At 38.9% G+C, this 17,140-nt stretch overlaps 2 protein-coding genes across 2 annotated transcripts in view; both read left to right on the top strand.

Moving 5' to 3' along the window:
* The window catches only part of LOC122976030 (protein NLRC3-like), a 165,428-nt gene that overhangs the window by 24,225 nt on the left and 124,063 nt on the right, over window positions 1-17,140 (top strand). The window lies entirely within an intron of this gene.
* The window catches only part of LOC122976629 (ribonuclease inhibitor-like), a 47,143-nt gene that overhangs the window by 2,755 nt on the left and 27,248 nt on the right, over window positions 1-17,140 (top strand). Inside the window, exons 2-3 of the mRNA XM_044345210.1 lie at window positions 9,092-9,268; window positions 15,744-15,920. Coding sequence (XP_044201145.1) covers window positions 9,092-9,268; window positions 15,744-15,920 — 354 coding nt within the window. The remainder of the gene's footprint in view (window positions 1-9,091; window positions 9,269-15,743; window positions 15,921-17,140) is intronic.

The raw sequence follows: 17,140 nt of genomic DNA, 5'->3' as shown, positions 1-17,140 counted from the left end.
AAATTGGAAATAAGAATTATTAAAGTGCCTTTTTTAACTGTTACACATCCACAAAAGTCACTTGTCAGAGTAAAAATGACAATAATTTACTTTTTCATTTTGTTTGTGAACGTAGAAATCAGACGAACAAACAGTTGAAAGCATCCAAACAGTGTCAACATATAAATGATTCAATTTATGAATTTTATTCAAGCCATTACTTCCCTGTTAATGATCTTTTCATTTGATCCTGAATTGTGAAGCACTTTGTAAAGTCTGTTTCAATATGAGCTCTATAGATTAATTATTGATCATCCTTCTGACGTTTAATAATAATGATTGACAATGTTTCTACTAGGATTGTTTTCAGGGGGGGTGGTAGGCCCCCTGAAACTACTAGTTATATTACGGAGCAGGCGTGTCACAGATTCGGATACGCGGTGTCGACAGTGTCGTCATAGATACGCAGTAAGGCGGTTGTCTGTATCGCTGTATTTCTCTACACTAAGCTGAAATTAAAAAATAGGTAAATAAATATTAACAATATTTATTAACCTAATTTTTAAATATTAACAGTATTTATTTACAACACATAAATAAACGTAGGCCTTATGGATGATAGATGGACCAATCAGTCTCTATCTGAAAAACAAATCTGGATTCTCAGCCTCTATATGGTCCTTAATATAGATCAATGTTTGTAATATAACAACATAGCAAAAGTGACTGATGGGGAATTAATTTGTTTAAACTTAAAGCCAAATCAAGACAACAGTTTGACTTATAAATGAATCAGATGAATCAGCATTTTGTTTCCTAATAACTGAAAGTGTCAGTTTTAGTGCTGTGTTTACAACAGTTACTGAGGTCAACGACCTTCTAACAGCTGAAGAAAACATCATGTTAACAGAGTTGTTGTGTAGTGTTAGTACCTGTGTTAAAACATCTGTAAGTCCTTTTATAGCAGGTTTGAATCTTGTGCTTTGACTTTTGTTTGTTAGGATGTCCTTTAGTTTGGATAACAGATTGTGCCTTTAAACATATTTACAGAACAGTAATTCATCTAAATACAGGTGGAAGTCAGACCTTAACAGTTTTTTCTGCCTCCTGCTTTGAATGTGTTCATGTCTCTCCATCACCTGACGCCTGGGCTGCCTCTGTGTGTTTCTCTTTACTCCTTCAACTGTTTCTTTAAATCTTGAATCAGTTGCACCTTCTTCCTTTTCAATCACTTCTTTACTTTCTCCTTGTTTTTCTTTCAACACCATTAAGTTACATCCTGCAATTCTTCCTCACTTCTGTCTCCTCTCTCCTGATTTCTTCACTCACTCTGAAAATGTAAAAGCTTTCCTTTAATAAATCTGACAGCAGGGCCGGCTCTAGCCATGTTGGTTCCCTAGGAGAGATTAGGATTTGGTGCCCCCCCCCAAACCACATTACCCCACCAGTACTGCCTCATCACCACCCTGTCATACATTGAGGAGCAGGTGGACCCAAATGCAGAGACCAGAAAGCAGGGCTAAAGAAAAGCGTCTTTATTTCAAAGACTGGCAGGAAAAAAACAAAAGCAGGATGAGCTGAGTAGAACAAGATTCAAAAAAAAAATCGACTGAGAAGGAAACTGAGCAAACACGACAGAACAGAATTGACTAACTGAACAGACGACTCGACAAAGACTGAACTGAAAACTGAACTTAAATACAAACTGAAGTAATCAGACAACAAGGAACAGGTGGCACAATACAAGGGCAGGCTGGGAGCTGATAGGCTGGGGAAGACACTAGGAGCAGGGCAGGACCGACGAGGCTACTGCAGGGCAGGTGAGAGGAGGAGCACATGAAAACAGGAGGAGTGAAGGAACACACAAGAGAAACACAGAGCAAAGTAAAACCCAGAAAACACAACAGCACTGAAGAAGAATACCTTTTGGAAGCAGACTCAATCATCAAAGGAGAACACATTTAGTTTGGAGACCTGATAATCAAATAACGTCTGAGACAACTCTTTGATCAAACATATGCCAAGTCTGTGTCCTTTCCACCTCCTGACCCCTGCTGATGTGACCTCTCCTGTATTGCCCCTGGATTTGCCTTGATCTTGTATGTAAATGCCCTCCCTTTCTACCCCTTTGTTTACCATTTGTTATTTACCCTCCTGACCTCTACTGACCTGACCCCTCCCGACGTGCCCCTGGCAAACCATGATCTTGTATGTAAATGCCCTCACTACTTTGATCCATACTGTAGCTTTTGTTCACCATTTGGTGCTTTGATCTTTACTGTATAAAGTCTCTCCACTTCTTCTGCTCTGGGTCAGTCTACTGTATCAGACCAGCTCTGTGTCAGTAAGCTCACCGCATTTCCGGAATGCTATTAAACCACTTCCACCACAGCAAACTTTGAGCAAGGATTCGAGTATTTTCTTCAACAGCACTCAATAACAAGCCAGCATAAATCAAACTGTCTCTGAATAAATCAACCTAGGTACACAGCACTACAAGCTAACCAATAATCTAATACAGTCTTTCAAAGATACAACTCAAATAACATGAATGAGAAAAAAGACTGGACAACACAAGTGTAACACAGAAAACCAAAAGAAGAAAAAACACAAAGAGCCCAAACCATGAGTCCATGACACACCTGCTCATTCTACAGTAAAAATATGGACAACAAACATCAGACACCACAATGGTTTCAAGACAAAAATATATATTTTTATAAATTACAATTACTTTTCAGACAAACAAATCACATTTCAAAGAATGAATCAATTGTTAAATATTAATACGTGCACGTATATTTCCCTTTATAAATCACAGTCCACCTGGAAATGTGCGCTCATGGATCAGCGTCATATCCCGCCCTCTACACACCCACATTCAACTATAAACGGTCGATGCAAAAGCCTTCATGAATATTCATGTTCATGTGTTTCTTTCACCGCACCAATCACTCTCTCTGTCTTTAGACGCCTGACCAATCAGTATTGAGAGTCAATGTATCAGAGCCTCTCTTGTCACTTGTGCTCAGCAGCAGCAGAGGAAGGACCGCAACAGGCATGAACAGACATTTAACCTTTTATTTCCCCCGTTTCAGATGTATTGAAATTATGTGTGTAACCCAAAACAACCATATACAACCTCAACATACATTCCTGTGGATTGTGAAGTCAGACATCTCTGGTTAAATGTTTAACACACCCTGCAGTGGGCCAGCTCCCAGTTAATCAGTATAAGTAGTTTTTACACCACTCATTCAATATGTAAAATACAATAAACACTATATTAGTTTATATTTACTCCAAAATCCAGCATACAGGTATTTCTCTAATTGACACAGTGAGCACAGGTGGTGAAGATGAGCCGGTGAGGTGACTGGAGAAGGCAGAGTGTGTGTGGCAGCCACCGCTGTGTCTCCAGTGTCTCTGTGCTTGACTTCAATTCACTTCAATTCTGTGTCGTCGATTTCCCCTGTCTCTAAAATGTTCCTATGCATGGGTAAGAGTTTAGGTGCAGGTGCGCACATTGTCCCATCAAGTTTGTTTTTATAGATCTCAACTTTTGCTTGGGAAGTGGCGTACGCCTCTTTCAGGCCCCGTTCCTGCTTACTCAACAAATGAGATCCCTGGACTGTTCTCGTGGGTTTTGAGTATTTCACTGCAATTTTTCCAGTCATTAAATCAATTACTGATTAGTTTGTAGTTTTTTTGTGAGAACAGGTTGCAGCAGAAGAAGTAAAGACTTTTTTAAAATATTTTTCTTGGAATATACCCAACCAACTTCTCTTGATTTTCTCTCCATTCACTTATTTTCTGTAGAAGTGGTGGTGATGGGAACTTCTCCCATCCTCTCATTTTGTAAATGTAGAGTCTTATTTTAGCTGATATGGCCTCTGCTGACTATCTCTGTCCTCACCATATCAGACAGGGCTGCCAGTCAGCAGGATCTATAGCTGCTGCCTTGATGGACTCACATACTTCAGGATCTGTTCCAGTTGATGGTGTCTGCAGGCTGTAGAGTAGTAGAAGTGTCTGTTGTGTCTGTTGTTGCTTCACTTGCAGGTAAATCTAAACATACACGCAAATATAGTTATTAATCCTTTAGTAAGGACACACAATGATTCATAAATGACAACACATCAGACAATAAACACATCTGAAGCATAAATTATAGATAACAGTTGACCAGTACTGTTCAATTACATGAGTGAAAAAAGGTGAAGAATCCAAGTTTAAATTATTTTAGATGGAACAAGTTATTCTAGCTTTAATGTGTCCTGTAGACAACTTGAATAAATATAGATGGTTGCAGTCTAATATTGATTAGTATTTAAGTTAGCTATATTCCCTTTATAATATAGAAATTATATTTATGATTCAATATATTTTATTGCGCTAGTGTTACCATGATAACACAAGTATGTAAGACACCATTTAATAAAAGATAATATTGATATTTGACTTGAAATTAACGAGGTGTAACTGTGACATTCAAATAATAATAATAATAATAATAACAATAATAATGATAATAATACTAAAGACAACATAGCAGTGTATTATCAGTTACACAGAGACCACAAATAAGTGGCTGAACTGACCTGCTTCAGAGAGTGGTGTAGATGGGAGATCAGATGTAACTTCTCCAGCAGCTGGAGGCTTCTGCAGATATTTCCTGAGTGCATCTGGACAGTTATAGAGTAGATATCAGCCTGTTACAAGCTAAAACATGTAGCTGCAGAGTAGGCAAACAACTGCTGCAGCCTGTTGCACCAGTTGTGTGTCAGTTCAAACTTAGTTATAACATAAATTATTATTTCTAAGTTGTGATTTATGCTTTACTAAAATAAAAGCTTTCACCACGGAGATGAGTTACAACATAACTCTAATTGCTGCCATTTAGTAACACAGTAATCCAGTAGAGACCTAATTTATTGATATGATATTTCACTATTGATCCAGTTTACTACAATGTGCTACAATGCCAAGTGGCTCATGCCAGCTTACACATAGTTGGTGCAACCCAGTGCAGAAATCTATGTTTTTATGGATACAGCGTTAGCCATTATCACTGATATTGGTCAGTGAAATTTCAGCACAATGCCTTACGTTGCAGGAAGGAGCAGTTATCCAGATAGCTCGCTACTGGCTTGTCACAGTAGGTGTTTATCTACAGTATATAACTTGCAGCCTGCTCAGATATACAATAGTGAGTGAAATATTACACATTTTGTATTTTAGACTAAAATAAATGTATATTATTTGTTGGTACAGTGGGCATTATAGTGTAACAATGTAAATGTGAAACAGGTTACCCCAATCTCCCCACAACAAACATCATCTGGTTAGTTTTATATAAAACAATCTGCAGACCTGATCTATATGATGGAGTGATGTGTGTTTGCTGTAGCTAACGTTAGTCCAGCTGCTGGAAACAGCTGCTCAGCTGGACGGATGTCCCGGGGACGAAACAATACTGTTGCTGTGGCTTTATCTGTCCATTTACTGTCACCGCTAAAATGCATTTATACTCAGATCAGGGGAGTGTCGCTTAGACAGTTCATCACTTTTGTGTTGATTTTGTTGGAAGCATGTGTAATTAGAGTCCTGCTGTGTGACAGTCAGCTCTCAGCCTGCATTAACCGAGCAGCTGCTTCTGTTCAACATGTTAGTTTAGCGTTAGCATGAGCCTCAGATAGTTAAACCGCACAGCCGCCAGACAAAAACTCCGTGGAGTTTTCACAGCTTTATGCTTCAGAGTTCAACCAGACGACACAGTGCGCAGATTGAGGCTCACTGCGAGTCTGCAACTGTTTTTCTTCGTGGGAAGGCAGGGAGGTGCGTTCGTTTTATAGTTTGTGCGGCCCTTACGGGCGGTCACCAGAAACACCTGTAGCTCAATCAGTTGAATTATTAATGGCAATTGACCCATAATCGATGAATCATTGACATCCCTAATTTATATCATCTATTTTTTCTATACCAGTAGGCTCAATTTGCAGCATAGCCAAGCCTATGTGAAATTTCTTAATAACCTAAACATGGATGAGGGTGGATGTGTTTTAAGGCAACACAGTTGAATAAGGACAAAATAATCCATGTTCTTCTATCAAAATGAAACTAAATGAAATTATGCAAATTAGGCAAATTCATGTAATCAGTCAGAACAAATATAATTATTTCAGGTGCGTTGTCTTCCCTTAATCTCATGTGTATAATAATCATTAATTAATAAGAAAATATAAGTGTACAGTGGGGGGAAATAAGTATTCAACACATCAACCTTTTTTCAGGAGACATATTTCCAGTGCAGCTATTCATATGAAATTAAGAGCAGACATTGGTATTAAATCAATAAGGCAACACAGCTAAAGAAATCATAACATCCCAATCAACAAAAAACTTATGTGCATTGAATTGGAATGACACAGGACAAAAGTATTGAACAGGCAGTAAGAAAAAGCACTGAACCAGGTGATTCCATTAATTAGTTACCTGTGCTAATTACAATCAGCTGGGTTAGTGCATGTGACTGTTAGCACTTCCACTCTTTTAAAAAGGGTTAGACATCTGTGAAGATATTATTTGTTACCAAGCTGTCATGCAAGAACCATCTCATGATGATTAGAGACAAAGAGCTCTCCCAAAACCTTCACAACAAGATTGTTGAGCAACAGGAATGGCACAGGTTACTGACTGATTTCTCAACTCCTAAATGTTCCCATAAGCACCATTGGGACCATTATCTGCAAGTGGAAGCAGCATCACTCCACCATCAACCGGCTACACACAGGAGCTCCTCACAAGATTGCTGCCCGAGCAGTAAGAAAATTAGTCATAAGAGTAGCCAAAGATCCAAGGACCAGTCAAAAAGAGCTCCATGATTATGTGTGAAGTGGTGCTGAAATCTCAGAATTTTATATCTTGTGTTATTTGTTTAGCAGGCATCAAGTAATATAGGTTTACAAATTACAGGTGAATAACATGACCTGGCTGCGCCTTGAAAAAAATTTCACTGAAAAGTTTTTTTCTTTTTGCTGTAATCCCTGTGAGACTGAAGACTCTGAGGTCAGACACCATTTCTTACTTTTGTGCTGAGATTAATATGATGTAAAAGTTGTGGTGACACTAAACTGCAGACATAAGGATGATGTTATGTTGATCCACACTGAGTATCTTACTATTAACATCTATTTTCTTCTTCAGTGGTTTAATCTATTGACTGTATCAGAGCTGCAGATTTGAAACCTTAATATAAGATGAAAAAGCTGCACTGGCTAATTCACTGTTAAGTCACTGTGTGTTTATTGAAGTAGCAGCATGTTGTCATTAATATTAATGAAGCTCTTTTTCACTGTTTGTATTTGACAGTTTTTAACCTGTATCCTGTTGGGTTCAGGTGTTTGGAGTTTCCATTTTCTAAACTTGTTCATTCTAAACCTTCTTCAGCTCTGAACAGATTATGAAACATTGAATGATTTCAGACACAATAATCTCATGGATGCTGAAGAGAAAAAAAATTTTTCTCCTTACTGACAAAACACTTGTAGGCCTACTTATTTTAACTATTCAACTATATTTTAGAATAAAAATAACACAAATATCTCTACTTATTATCTTTATCAACTTTAAACTTTTCATGTTAACATATGTGACTGAACACTGATAATCAATAGTCTTATTGATCCTCCTTATCGGTTTGGTTCCTTATCAATACTAAATAAGTCCTTCTCAAGAAAATAAATAATTTTTAAAAAGAATAAATTCAGAACAGGATTAGAATTTATTTATATTATAAATATAACTAAACATTGTTTCTAGAGCAGCAACAGTCATGTTTACAACAGCAAAGTCACTTTATAAACTCAATAATATCTCTGGAAACAAATGTGAAATGTCAATAAAATAAATAATATTCCTGACATGAAAATACTGAGTGAAGTTTAGAAAGAAAGAAGAAGACAGACATCAGTCAGTATCAGTCCTTCCTCCTGTCCTCCTCCTCCTCCCTCTGCTGCCGATGTGATTGACTGCTGCAGGTACCGCTGGTAGAGAGGAGAGGCTGCTTTGTCTCAGCTAGCAGCTGAGTTTACAAGAATGAGCCAAATTTGAAGATTGGTGGCAAACTAAGCTAAACAGTTAGACTACATACACACAGCTTTAGTTTTAGCTTGTTGCTAACAATTAGCTATTAGCCGAGCTAGCGTGCTGTGGTTGTGTAAAACAGCAGTGGTGGATGAGAGACTGCGGACAGAGCAGTTGAAAATATCACTTTTCTACATGTTTGTGCTTGTTGATCAGGTGTATTGATAGAGTATTGGCTTTTTACTCGCTAAGGTGTAATTGCACTTAAGAAGTAACGAGCGTAGTTGTCGTCAACTCGAGTAATCTTCACTTCACATGTGATCTGCTGTTCACTGACTTTGCTGTGTGTGTGTTTGTTTGTGTGTGTGTGTGTGTGTATGTGTGTCTCTCTGTGTGTGTGCGTGTGTGTGTGTGTGTGTGTGAGTATGTGTGTGTCTGTGTGTGTTTGAGTGTTTGTGTGTGTGTGTCTGTGTGTGTCTGTGTGTGTGCGTGTGTGTGTCTGTGTGTGTGTGTGTGTCTGTGTGTCTGTGTGTGTGTGTGTGTGGAGGAGAGGCTGCAGTTTGAGAATAAATTACACCAACACATTAAAAAGTGCTGATAAAAGAACCGGTAACATCGGAGCTTATCAATACTACAGTCTTTAATAATTTATCCTCGGGGCTCGTTTAATACCGGGTTTCGGTACCCATCCCTACAGAGAAATAAGTGCACATTAAATAAAACTGCCATACCTTTGATTATTTTGGAGGAAACAGACGTATAAATCGATGCATAAACAACCGCAGGAAGCTGGAACAAGCGTTGATGTCTGGAACAACGAACGTCTCTTTCCCTCGCCATTTAATCGTTTACAAAGTGAAAAAAGCAGAAATGTGGTGGCAGAGTAAAATCTTTTTTGTGTTAGTGGTAAAAATAAACAGACTATGATGGAACAAATAATTCACTGTTGATGGAAATCCGTCTGTAGACGGAGCTCTTGCACCCATGTAATCTGCTTCTAACGCTACATGATTTCTTCTTTATTCAGATTGAAGAACTGCAGTTTGTCAGAGATCAGCTGTGCTTCTCTGCTCTCAGCTCTGAAGTCCAACCCCTCCCATCTGAGAGAGCTTGATCTGAGTGAAGACTACAATCTGAACGGTTCAGAAAGGAATCTACAGTTTGATTTTCTGGAGAGTCCACACTGTAGACTGGAGACTCTGAGGTCAGACACCATTTCTTACTTCTGTGCTGAGATTAATATGATGTGAAAGTTGTGGTGACACTAAACTGCAGACATAAGGATGATTTTTATCAGGTAAAATCTCTTTCAGATTCACACATTCAAATGTTGTTTTCAAACATTTAAATACTATTTAAAGCCCCCCTCCAGTGTATTTTGGCATTTTTGAGATATTTTATATTTTTCTGAGTCATTTTCTGACCATGTTGATTAGCCACAATGTTCACCAAATATTTGTGGACAAATAACTGAATTTTGTGCTCAAAGATCAAAAATGTCAGCTGTTGTTAAAACTGAACAATGACGTATGACTATAGTAGAACGCTGCAGTCATACGTCATCCTCATAAAATTCCTTTGTTTTTGTGAGCGTCACATAGGCTACTGATATAGTATCAGGTGCCTGTGTTTCATACTAAATAGTCTACTGGATGCAGACGTGCTGCAACAACAGATTAATGCTTCAAATATAAATCATTTATTTCTGTTAAACACTCTCCAACCAACATCTGCACAGAAAATAAGGTTTAATGTGGTTAAAGCAGGAAAGTCAGTAAATCAGTGTGCAGTGATGTATAAATGAATGTGGGTGATTGTTACAGTATCTGTTGTCCACAGCTGTTTTTACTGTATGAAAAGCTTCTCCTTCACTTGATTAAATCCCTGCAGCATCTGAAGTCAGCAGGACTGATATGTTGATAAATCTGCAGCCTCTGAGAAGTGCTGCGCCAGAGCGCAGTGCCGTTACGCACCACCGTTACGCACCACCGTTCACTGTGTTTACCTTCATTAAATCTCCTGATGACACCAGGCTGCTACAGTAGAAACACACACACCTCTACACACATCAGACTGGTCGGTTATAACTGGATATTCTGCTTTTTTATGAAGGAGACGTCGGGTTAGCGGGGCTCATCAGCCTCTTTTCCAACTTTCTTTTTTTTTTAGCCAAAGTAGCGTCTCATGTTTTATCCTTGAGACACATTACGATGCGAACGCTGTTGTGTAACATTAATTACTAAACTATGTGACCGTGTACGAGGTGAGATACATTAGGCTGTAATTATTGCTGAAATAGCATCAGTCCGATGGGCTATAATCATATAAACAGCTTCACCAAATACATTTTTTTATTTCTATTGTTATTATATTAACTGATGAAAAAACTGCTCCATCTGTCTTTGGCTGCAGATTTGTGGTGATGTGTGTTCATGTCGTGACGCTCTGAACCATCCAGACATTTCCTGAAGAAAAGCTTTCCGTTTGTTGAGCTGTCGTTATCACGTTTAACTGTGATTGGCACAAGTGTTTCACAGCTATGAGACCAGTGATGTGACTGGCTGAGAGAGTATTTATTAATCACCACACCAGTTGGTCTATATTCACTCAGCCCTTTTATACGTTGCACTGCTGCACATCCATGAACCAAAACAGCAGGTGACAGGTGTGCATGCAGGGCTCCACGTTAACTTTTTGAGGCACTTATCCTTCAGACAAGTAAATTTATCTTTCACTTGTCCATGTGTGACAGATGTGGTAAGGACATGTAACGAGACGACTCAAAGGATTGGTTTCCAGCCTTTATTTGCTCCTGCAGAAGACAATGTAACACATATGAATCACCTTCTGGTCTCTCCTGCACATCTGCTCCTAAACATGCAAAATAACAGAATTTACACCAGGAAATAGATGCTAAAATCTCTGCAGCGCTACGTTGACTACATGACGCAGGGCAGCCTGCTGTAATACAAATGGCACCAAGAAAGTTAAACAAAAGCATCTACAAAACTCATATTAACAGTCAAAACAACATGAAACAGCTAGTTAAAGTTATAGTATTAACAGTAAACAATATGCATTAAATGTTACAACATAAACGGTTCAATTTCCATAGAAAACAATAAAATGTCGCAGCAGCATTTTTCCACACAACTTACCCTCAGCAGTGCAAAACAGCTCTGTGAGGGACAGAAGGGACGATGTGCAGCAAGGTCATTTCCACAGGAAACATTAATGAATAAAAATTCCTCATTGAGATAAAATTCACAAACACAAATTGGAAATAAGAATTATTAAAGTGCCTTTTTTAACTGTTACACATCCACAAAAGTGTAAAAATGACAATAATTTACTTTTTCATTTTGTTTGTGAACGTAGAAATCAGACCAACAAACAGTTGAAAGCATCCAAACAGTGTCAACATATAAATGATTCAATTTATGAATTTTATTCCAGCCATTACTTCCCTGTTAATGATCTTTTCATTTGATCCTGAATTGTGAAGCACTTTGTAAAGTCTGTTTCAATATGAGCTCTATAGATTAATTATTGATCATCCTTCTGACGTTTAATAATAATGATTGACAGTGTTTCTACTAGGATTGTTTTCGGGGGGGGTGGTAGGCCCCCTGAAACTACTAGTTATGTTACGGAGCAGGCGTGTCACAGATACGGATACGCGGTGTCGACAGTGTCGTCATAGATACGCAGTAAGGCGGTTGTCTGTATCGCTGTATTTCTCTACACTGAGCTGAAATGAAACAAGTGCACAAAAAATAGGTAAATAAATATTAAACAAATATTAACAATATTTATTAACCTCATTTTTAAATATTAACAGTATTTATTTATTTTGTGCTTTGACTTTTGTTTGTTAGGATGTCCTTTAGTTTGGATAACAGATTGTGCCTTTAAACATATTTACAGAACAGTAATTCATCTAGATACAGGTGGAAGTCAGACCTTAACAGTTTTTTCTGCCTCCTGCTTTGAATGTGTTCATGTCTCTCCATCACCTGACGCCTGGGCTGCCTCTGTGTGTTTCTCTTTACCCCTTCAACTGTTTCTTTAAATCTTGAATCAGTTGCACCTTCTTCCTTTTCAATCACTTCTTTACTTTCTCCTTGTTTTTCTTTCAACACCATTAAGTTACGTCCTGCAATTCTTCCTCACTTCTGTCTCCTCTCTCCTGATTTCTTCACTCACTCTGAAAATATAAAAGTTTTCCTTTAATAAATCTGACAGCAGGGCCGGCTCTAGTCATGTTGGTGTTCTAGGAGAGATCAGGATTTGGTGCCCCCCCCCACACCAAACCACATTACCCCACCAGTACTGCCTCATCACCACCCTGTCATACATTGAGGAGCAGGTGGACCCAAATGCAGAGACCAGAAAGCAGGGCTAAAGAAAAGCATCTTTATTTCAAAGACTGGCAGGAAAAAAACAAAAGCAGGATGAGCTGAGTAGAACATGATACAAAAAAAAAAATCTACTGAGCAGGAAACTGAGCAAACACGACAGAACAGAATTGACTAACTGAACAGACGACTCGACAAAGACTGAACTGAAAACTGAACTTAAATACAAACTGAAGTAATCAGACAATAAGGAACAGGTGGCACAATACAAGGGCAGGCTGGGAGCTGATAGGCTGGGGAAGACACTAGGAGCAGGGCAGGACCGACGAGGCTACTGCAGGGCAGGTGAGAGGAGGAGCACATGAAAACAGGAGGAGTGAAGGAACACACAAGAGAAACACAGAGCAAAGTAAAACCCAGAAAACACAACAGCACTCAATAACAAGCCAGCATAAATCAAACTGTCTCTGAATAAATCAACCTAGGTACACAGCACTACAAGCTAACCAATAATCTAATACAGTCTTTCAAAGATACAACTCAAATAACATGAATGAGCAAAAAGACTGGACAACACAAGTGTAACACAGAAAACCAAAAGAAGAAAAAACACAAAGAGCCCAAACCATGAGTCCATGACACACCCGCTCATTCTACAGTAAAAATATGGACAACAAACATCAGACACCACAATGGTTTCAAGACAAAAATATATATTTTTATAAATTACAATTACTTTTCAAACAAACAAATCACGTTTCAAAGAATGAATCAATTGTTAAATATTACTATTATTAACTACCTTTACCTGTTAGTAACATCCAAGACGCTGGCACTTGGTTATTGATAGATTACACTGGATAGACGACTCCTTCCATGATGTCATGTGCTCACAATGTTCTGGGGTTTCATTTATAAAACAGTGTGTAGGATCCACACTAAAATTGTACGTGCACACAAAAGCCGAAAATGGCGTGCACCGAAAAATAATCAGATTTATAAAACCATGCGTACACACGAATGCACGTATATTTCCCTTCATAAATCACAGTCCACCTGGAAATGTGCACTCATGGATCAGCGTCATATCCCGCCCTCTACACACCCACTTTCAACCATAAATGGTCGATGCAAAAGCCTTCATGAATATTCATGTACATATGTTTCTTTCGCCGCACCAATCACTCTCTCTGTCTTTAGACGCCTGGCCAATCAGTGTTGAGAGTCAGTGTATCGGAGCCTCTCTTGTCACTTGTGCTCAGCAGCAGCAGAGGAAGGACCGCAACAGGCATGAACAGACATTTAACCTTTTATTTCCCTGTTTTCAGACGTATTGAAATTATGTGTGTAACCCAAAACAACCATATACAACCTCAATAAACATTCCTGTGGGTTGTTAAGTCAGACATCTCTGGTTAAATGTTTAACACATCCTGCAGTGGGCCAGCTCCCAGTTAACCAGTATAAGTAGTTTTTACAGCACTCACTCAATATGTAAAATACAATAAACACTATATTAGTTTATATTTACTCCAAAATCCAGCATACAGGTATTTCTCTAATTGACACAGTGAGCACAGGTGGTGAAGATGAGCCGGTGAGGTGACTGGAGAAGGCAGAGTGTGTGTGGCAGCCACCGCTGTGTCTCCAGTGTCTCTGTGCTTGACAATACAGCCATGTATACTGTAGCCATTTTACACATATAAACTACATGGGAACTCATACTTGGTGATATATGCACAGTATAACCAAATATTAAAAATCTATTAACGCTCTGTCCTGTAAATATGTTTTAGTTCCGTTTGTTGAAGTTATTTCATGTCATCTTGGATTTCTACAGTCAATGATGATCATTTCATCAGTAAGTTAACGCGGCTAAGGTGAAAATCAATCAGTATTTTCATGCTTAGCTAATATTGGAGAAAGGCAACCCAGACTTTGCAGAATCCTGCCACCTGCCACATCCTGACATCATTCATTTCAGCTGCTGCTGCTCCACAACTGACTCTCTCCTTTGTGCTCCGGGTGAGGCAGCACTGATGAAATGTTGGGCAGACTTTAAGATCTGAGTTGCTTTATATCTTTACAAATTGAAAGATGTTTATGGAAGTTACGGCTCACTACAAGCCAAAGTACAGATAACACTGCTGGTTTGAGTGTTTCTGATAATGTGGATCTATAATTGATGTGATTGACTGCTGCAGGTACCGCTGGTAGAGAGGAGAGGCTGCTTTGTCTCAGCCAGTAGCTGAGTTTACAAGAATGAGCCAAACTTGAAGATTGGTGGCAAACTAAGCTAAACAGTTAGACTACATACAGACAGCTTTAGTTTTAGCTTGTTGCTAACAATTAGCTATTAGCCGAGCTAGCGCGCTGTGGTTGTGTAAAACATAGCAGCGGTGGATGAGAGACTGCGGACAGAGCAGTTGAAAATATCACTTTTCTACATGTTTATGCTTGTTGATCAGGTGTATTGATAGAGTATTGGCTTTTTACTCGCTAAGGTGTTATTGCACTTAAGAAGTAACGAGCGTAGTTGTCGTCAACTCGACTAATCTTCACTTCACATGTGATCTGCTGTTCACTGACTTTGCTGTGTGTGTGTTTGTGTGTGTGTGTCTGTGTGTGTGTGTGTGTGTGTGTGTGTGTGTGTGTGTGTGTGTTTGTTTGTGTGTGTGTGTGTGTTTGTGTTTGCGTGTGTTTGTGTGTGTGTGTGTGTGTGTGTGTTTGTTTGTGTGTGTCTGTGTGTTTGTGTGTGTCTGTGTGTGTCTGTGTGTTTGTGTTTGCGTGTGTTTGTGTGTGTGTGTGTGTGTGTGTGTGTGTGTGTGTGTGTGTGTGGAGGAGAGGCTGCAGTTTGAGAATAAATTACACCAAAACATTAAAAAGTGCTGATAAAAGAACCGGTAACATCGGAGCTTATCAATACTACAGTCTTTAGTCATTTATCCTCGGGGCTCGTTTAATACCGGGTTTCGGTACCCATCCCTACAGAGAAATAAGTGCACATTAAATAAAACTGCCATACCTTTGATTATTTTGGAGAAAACAGACGTATAAATCGATGCATAAACAACCGCAAGAAGCTGGAACAAGCGTTGATGTCTGGAACAACCAACGTCTCTTTCCCTCGCCATCTAATCGTTTACAAAGTGAAAAAAGCAGAAATGTGGTGGCAGAGTAAAATCTTTTTTGTGTTAGTGGTAAAAATAAACAGACTATGATGGAACAAATAATTCACTGTTGATGGAAATCCGTCTGTAGACGGAGCTCTTGCACCCATGTAATCTGCTTCTAACGCTACATGATTTCTTCTTTATTCAGATTGGAGAGCTGCAGTTTGTCAGAGATCAGCTGTGCTTCTCTGCTCTCAACTCTGAAGTCCAACCCCTCCCATCTGAGAGAGCTGAATCTGAGCTACAACTACAGTCGGGACGGTTCAGAAATGAATCTGCAGTTTGATTTTCTGGAGAGTCCACACTGTAGACTGGAGACTCTGAGGTCAGACACCATTTCTTACTTCTGTGCTGAGATTAATATGATGTGAAAGTTGTGGTGACACTAAACTGCAGACATAAGGATGATTTTTATCAGGTAAAATCTCCTTCAGATTTACACATTCAAATGTTGTTTTCAAACATTTAAATACTATTTAAAGCCCCCCTCCAGTGTATTTTGGCATTTTTTAGATACTTCATATTTTTCTGAGTCATTTTCTGACCATGTTGATTAGCCACAATGTTCACCAAATATTTGTGGACAAATAACTTCATTTTGTGCTCAAAGATCAAAAATGTCAGCTGTTGTTAAAACTGAACAATGACGTATGACTATAGTAGAACGCTGCAGTCATACGTCATCCTCATAAAATCCCTTTGTTTTTGTGAGCGTCACATAGGCTACTGATACAGTATCAGGCGCCTGTGTTTCATACTAAATAGTCTACTGGATGCAGACGTGCTGCAACAACAGATTAATGCTTCAAATATAAATCATTTATTTCTATTAAACACTCTCCAAGCAACATCTGCACAGAAAATAAGGTTTAATGTGGTTAAAGCAGGAAAGTCAGTAAATCAGTGTGCAGTGATATATAAATGAATGTAGGTGATTGTTACAGTATCTGTTGTCCACAGCTGTTTATACTGTATGAAAAGCTTCTCCTTCACTTCATTAAATCCCTGCAGCATCTGAAGTCAGCAGGACTGATATGTTGATAAATCTGCGCAGTGCTGCGCAGTGCTGTTACGCACCACCGTTCACTGTGTTTACCTTCATTAAATCTCCTGATGACACCAGGCTGCTACAGTAGAAACACACACACCTCTACACACATCAGACTGGTCGGTTATAACTCGATATTCTGCTTTTTTATGAAGGAGACGTCGGGTTAGCAGGGCTCATCAGCCTCTTCTACGACTTTCTTTTTAGCCAAAGTAGCGTCTCATGTTTTATCCTTGAGACACATTACGATGCAAACGCTGTTGTGTAACATTAATTACTAAACTATGTGACCGTGTACGAGGTGAGATACATTAGGCTATAATTATTGCTGAAATAGCGTCGGTCCGATGGGCTATAATCATATAAACAGTTTCACCAAACCATCTATTGTTATTATATTAACTGATGAAAAAACTGCTCCATCTGTCTTTGGCTGCAGATTTGTGGTGATGTGTGTTCATGTCGTGACGCTCTGAACCATCCAGACATTTCCTGAA

Source organism: Thunnus albacares, chromosome 24, assembly GCF_914725855.1.
Source record: "Thunnus albacares chromosome 24, fThuAlb1.1, whole genome shotgun sequence".
Classification (NCBI taxonomy): Eukaryota; Metazoa; Chordata; class Actinopteri; order Scombriformes; family Scombridae; genus Thunnus; species Thunnus albacares.
The sequence above is the reverse complement of the archived record's forward strand: the minus strand, read 5'-3'. Positions and strand labels throughout refer to the sequence as shown.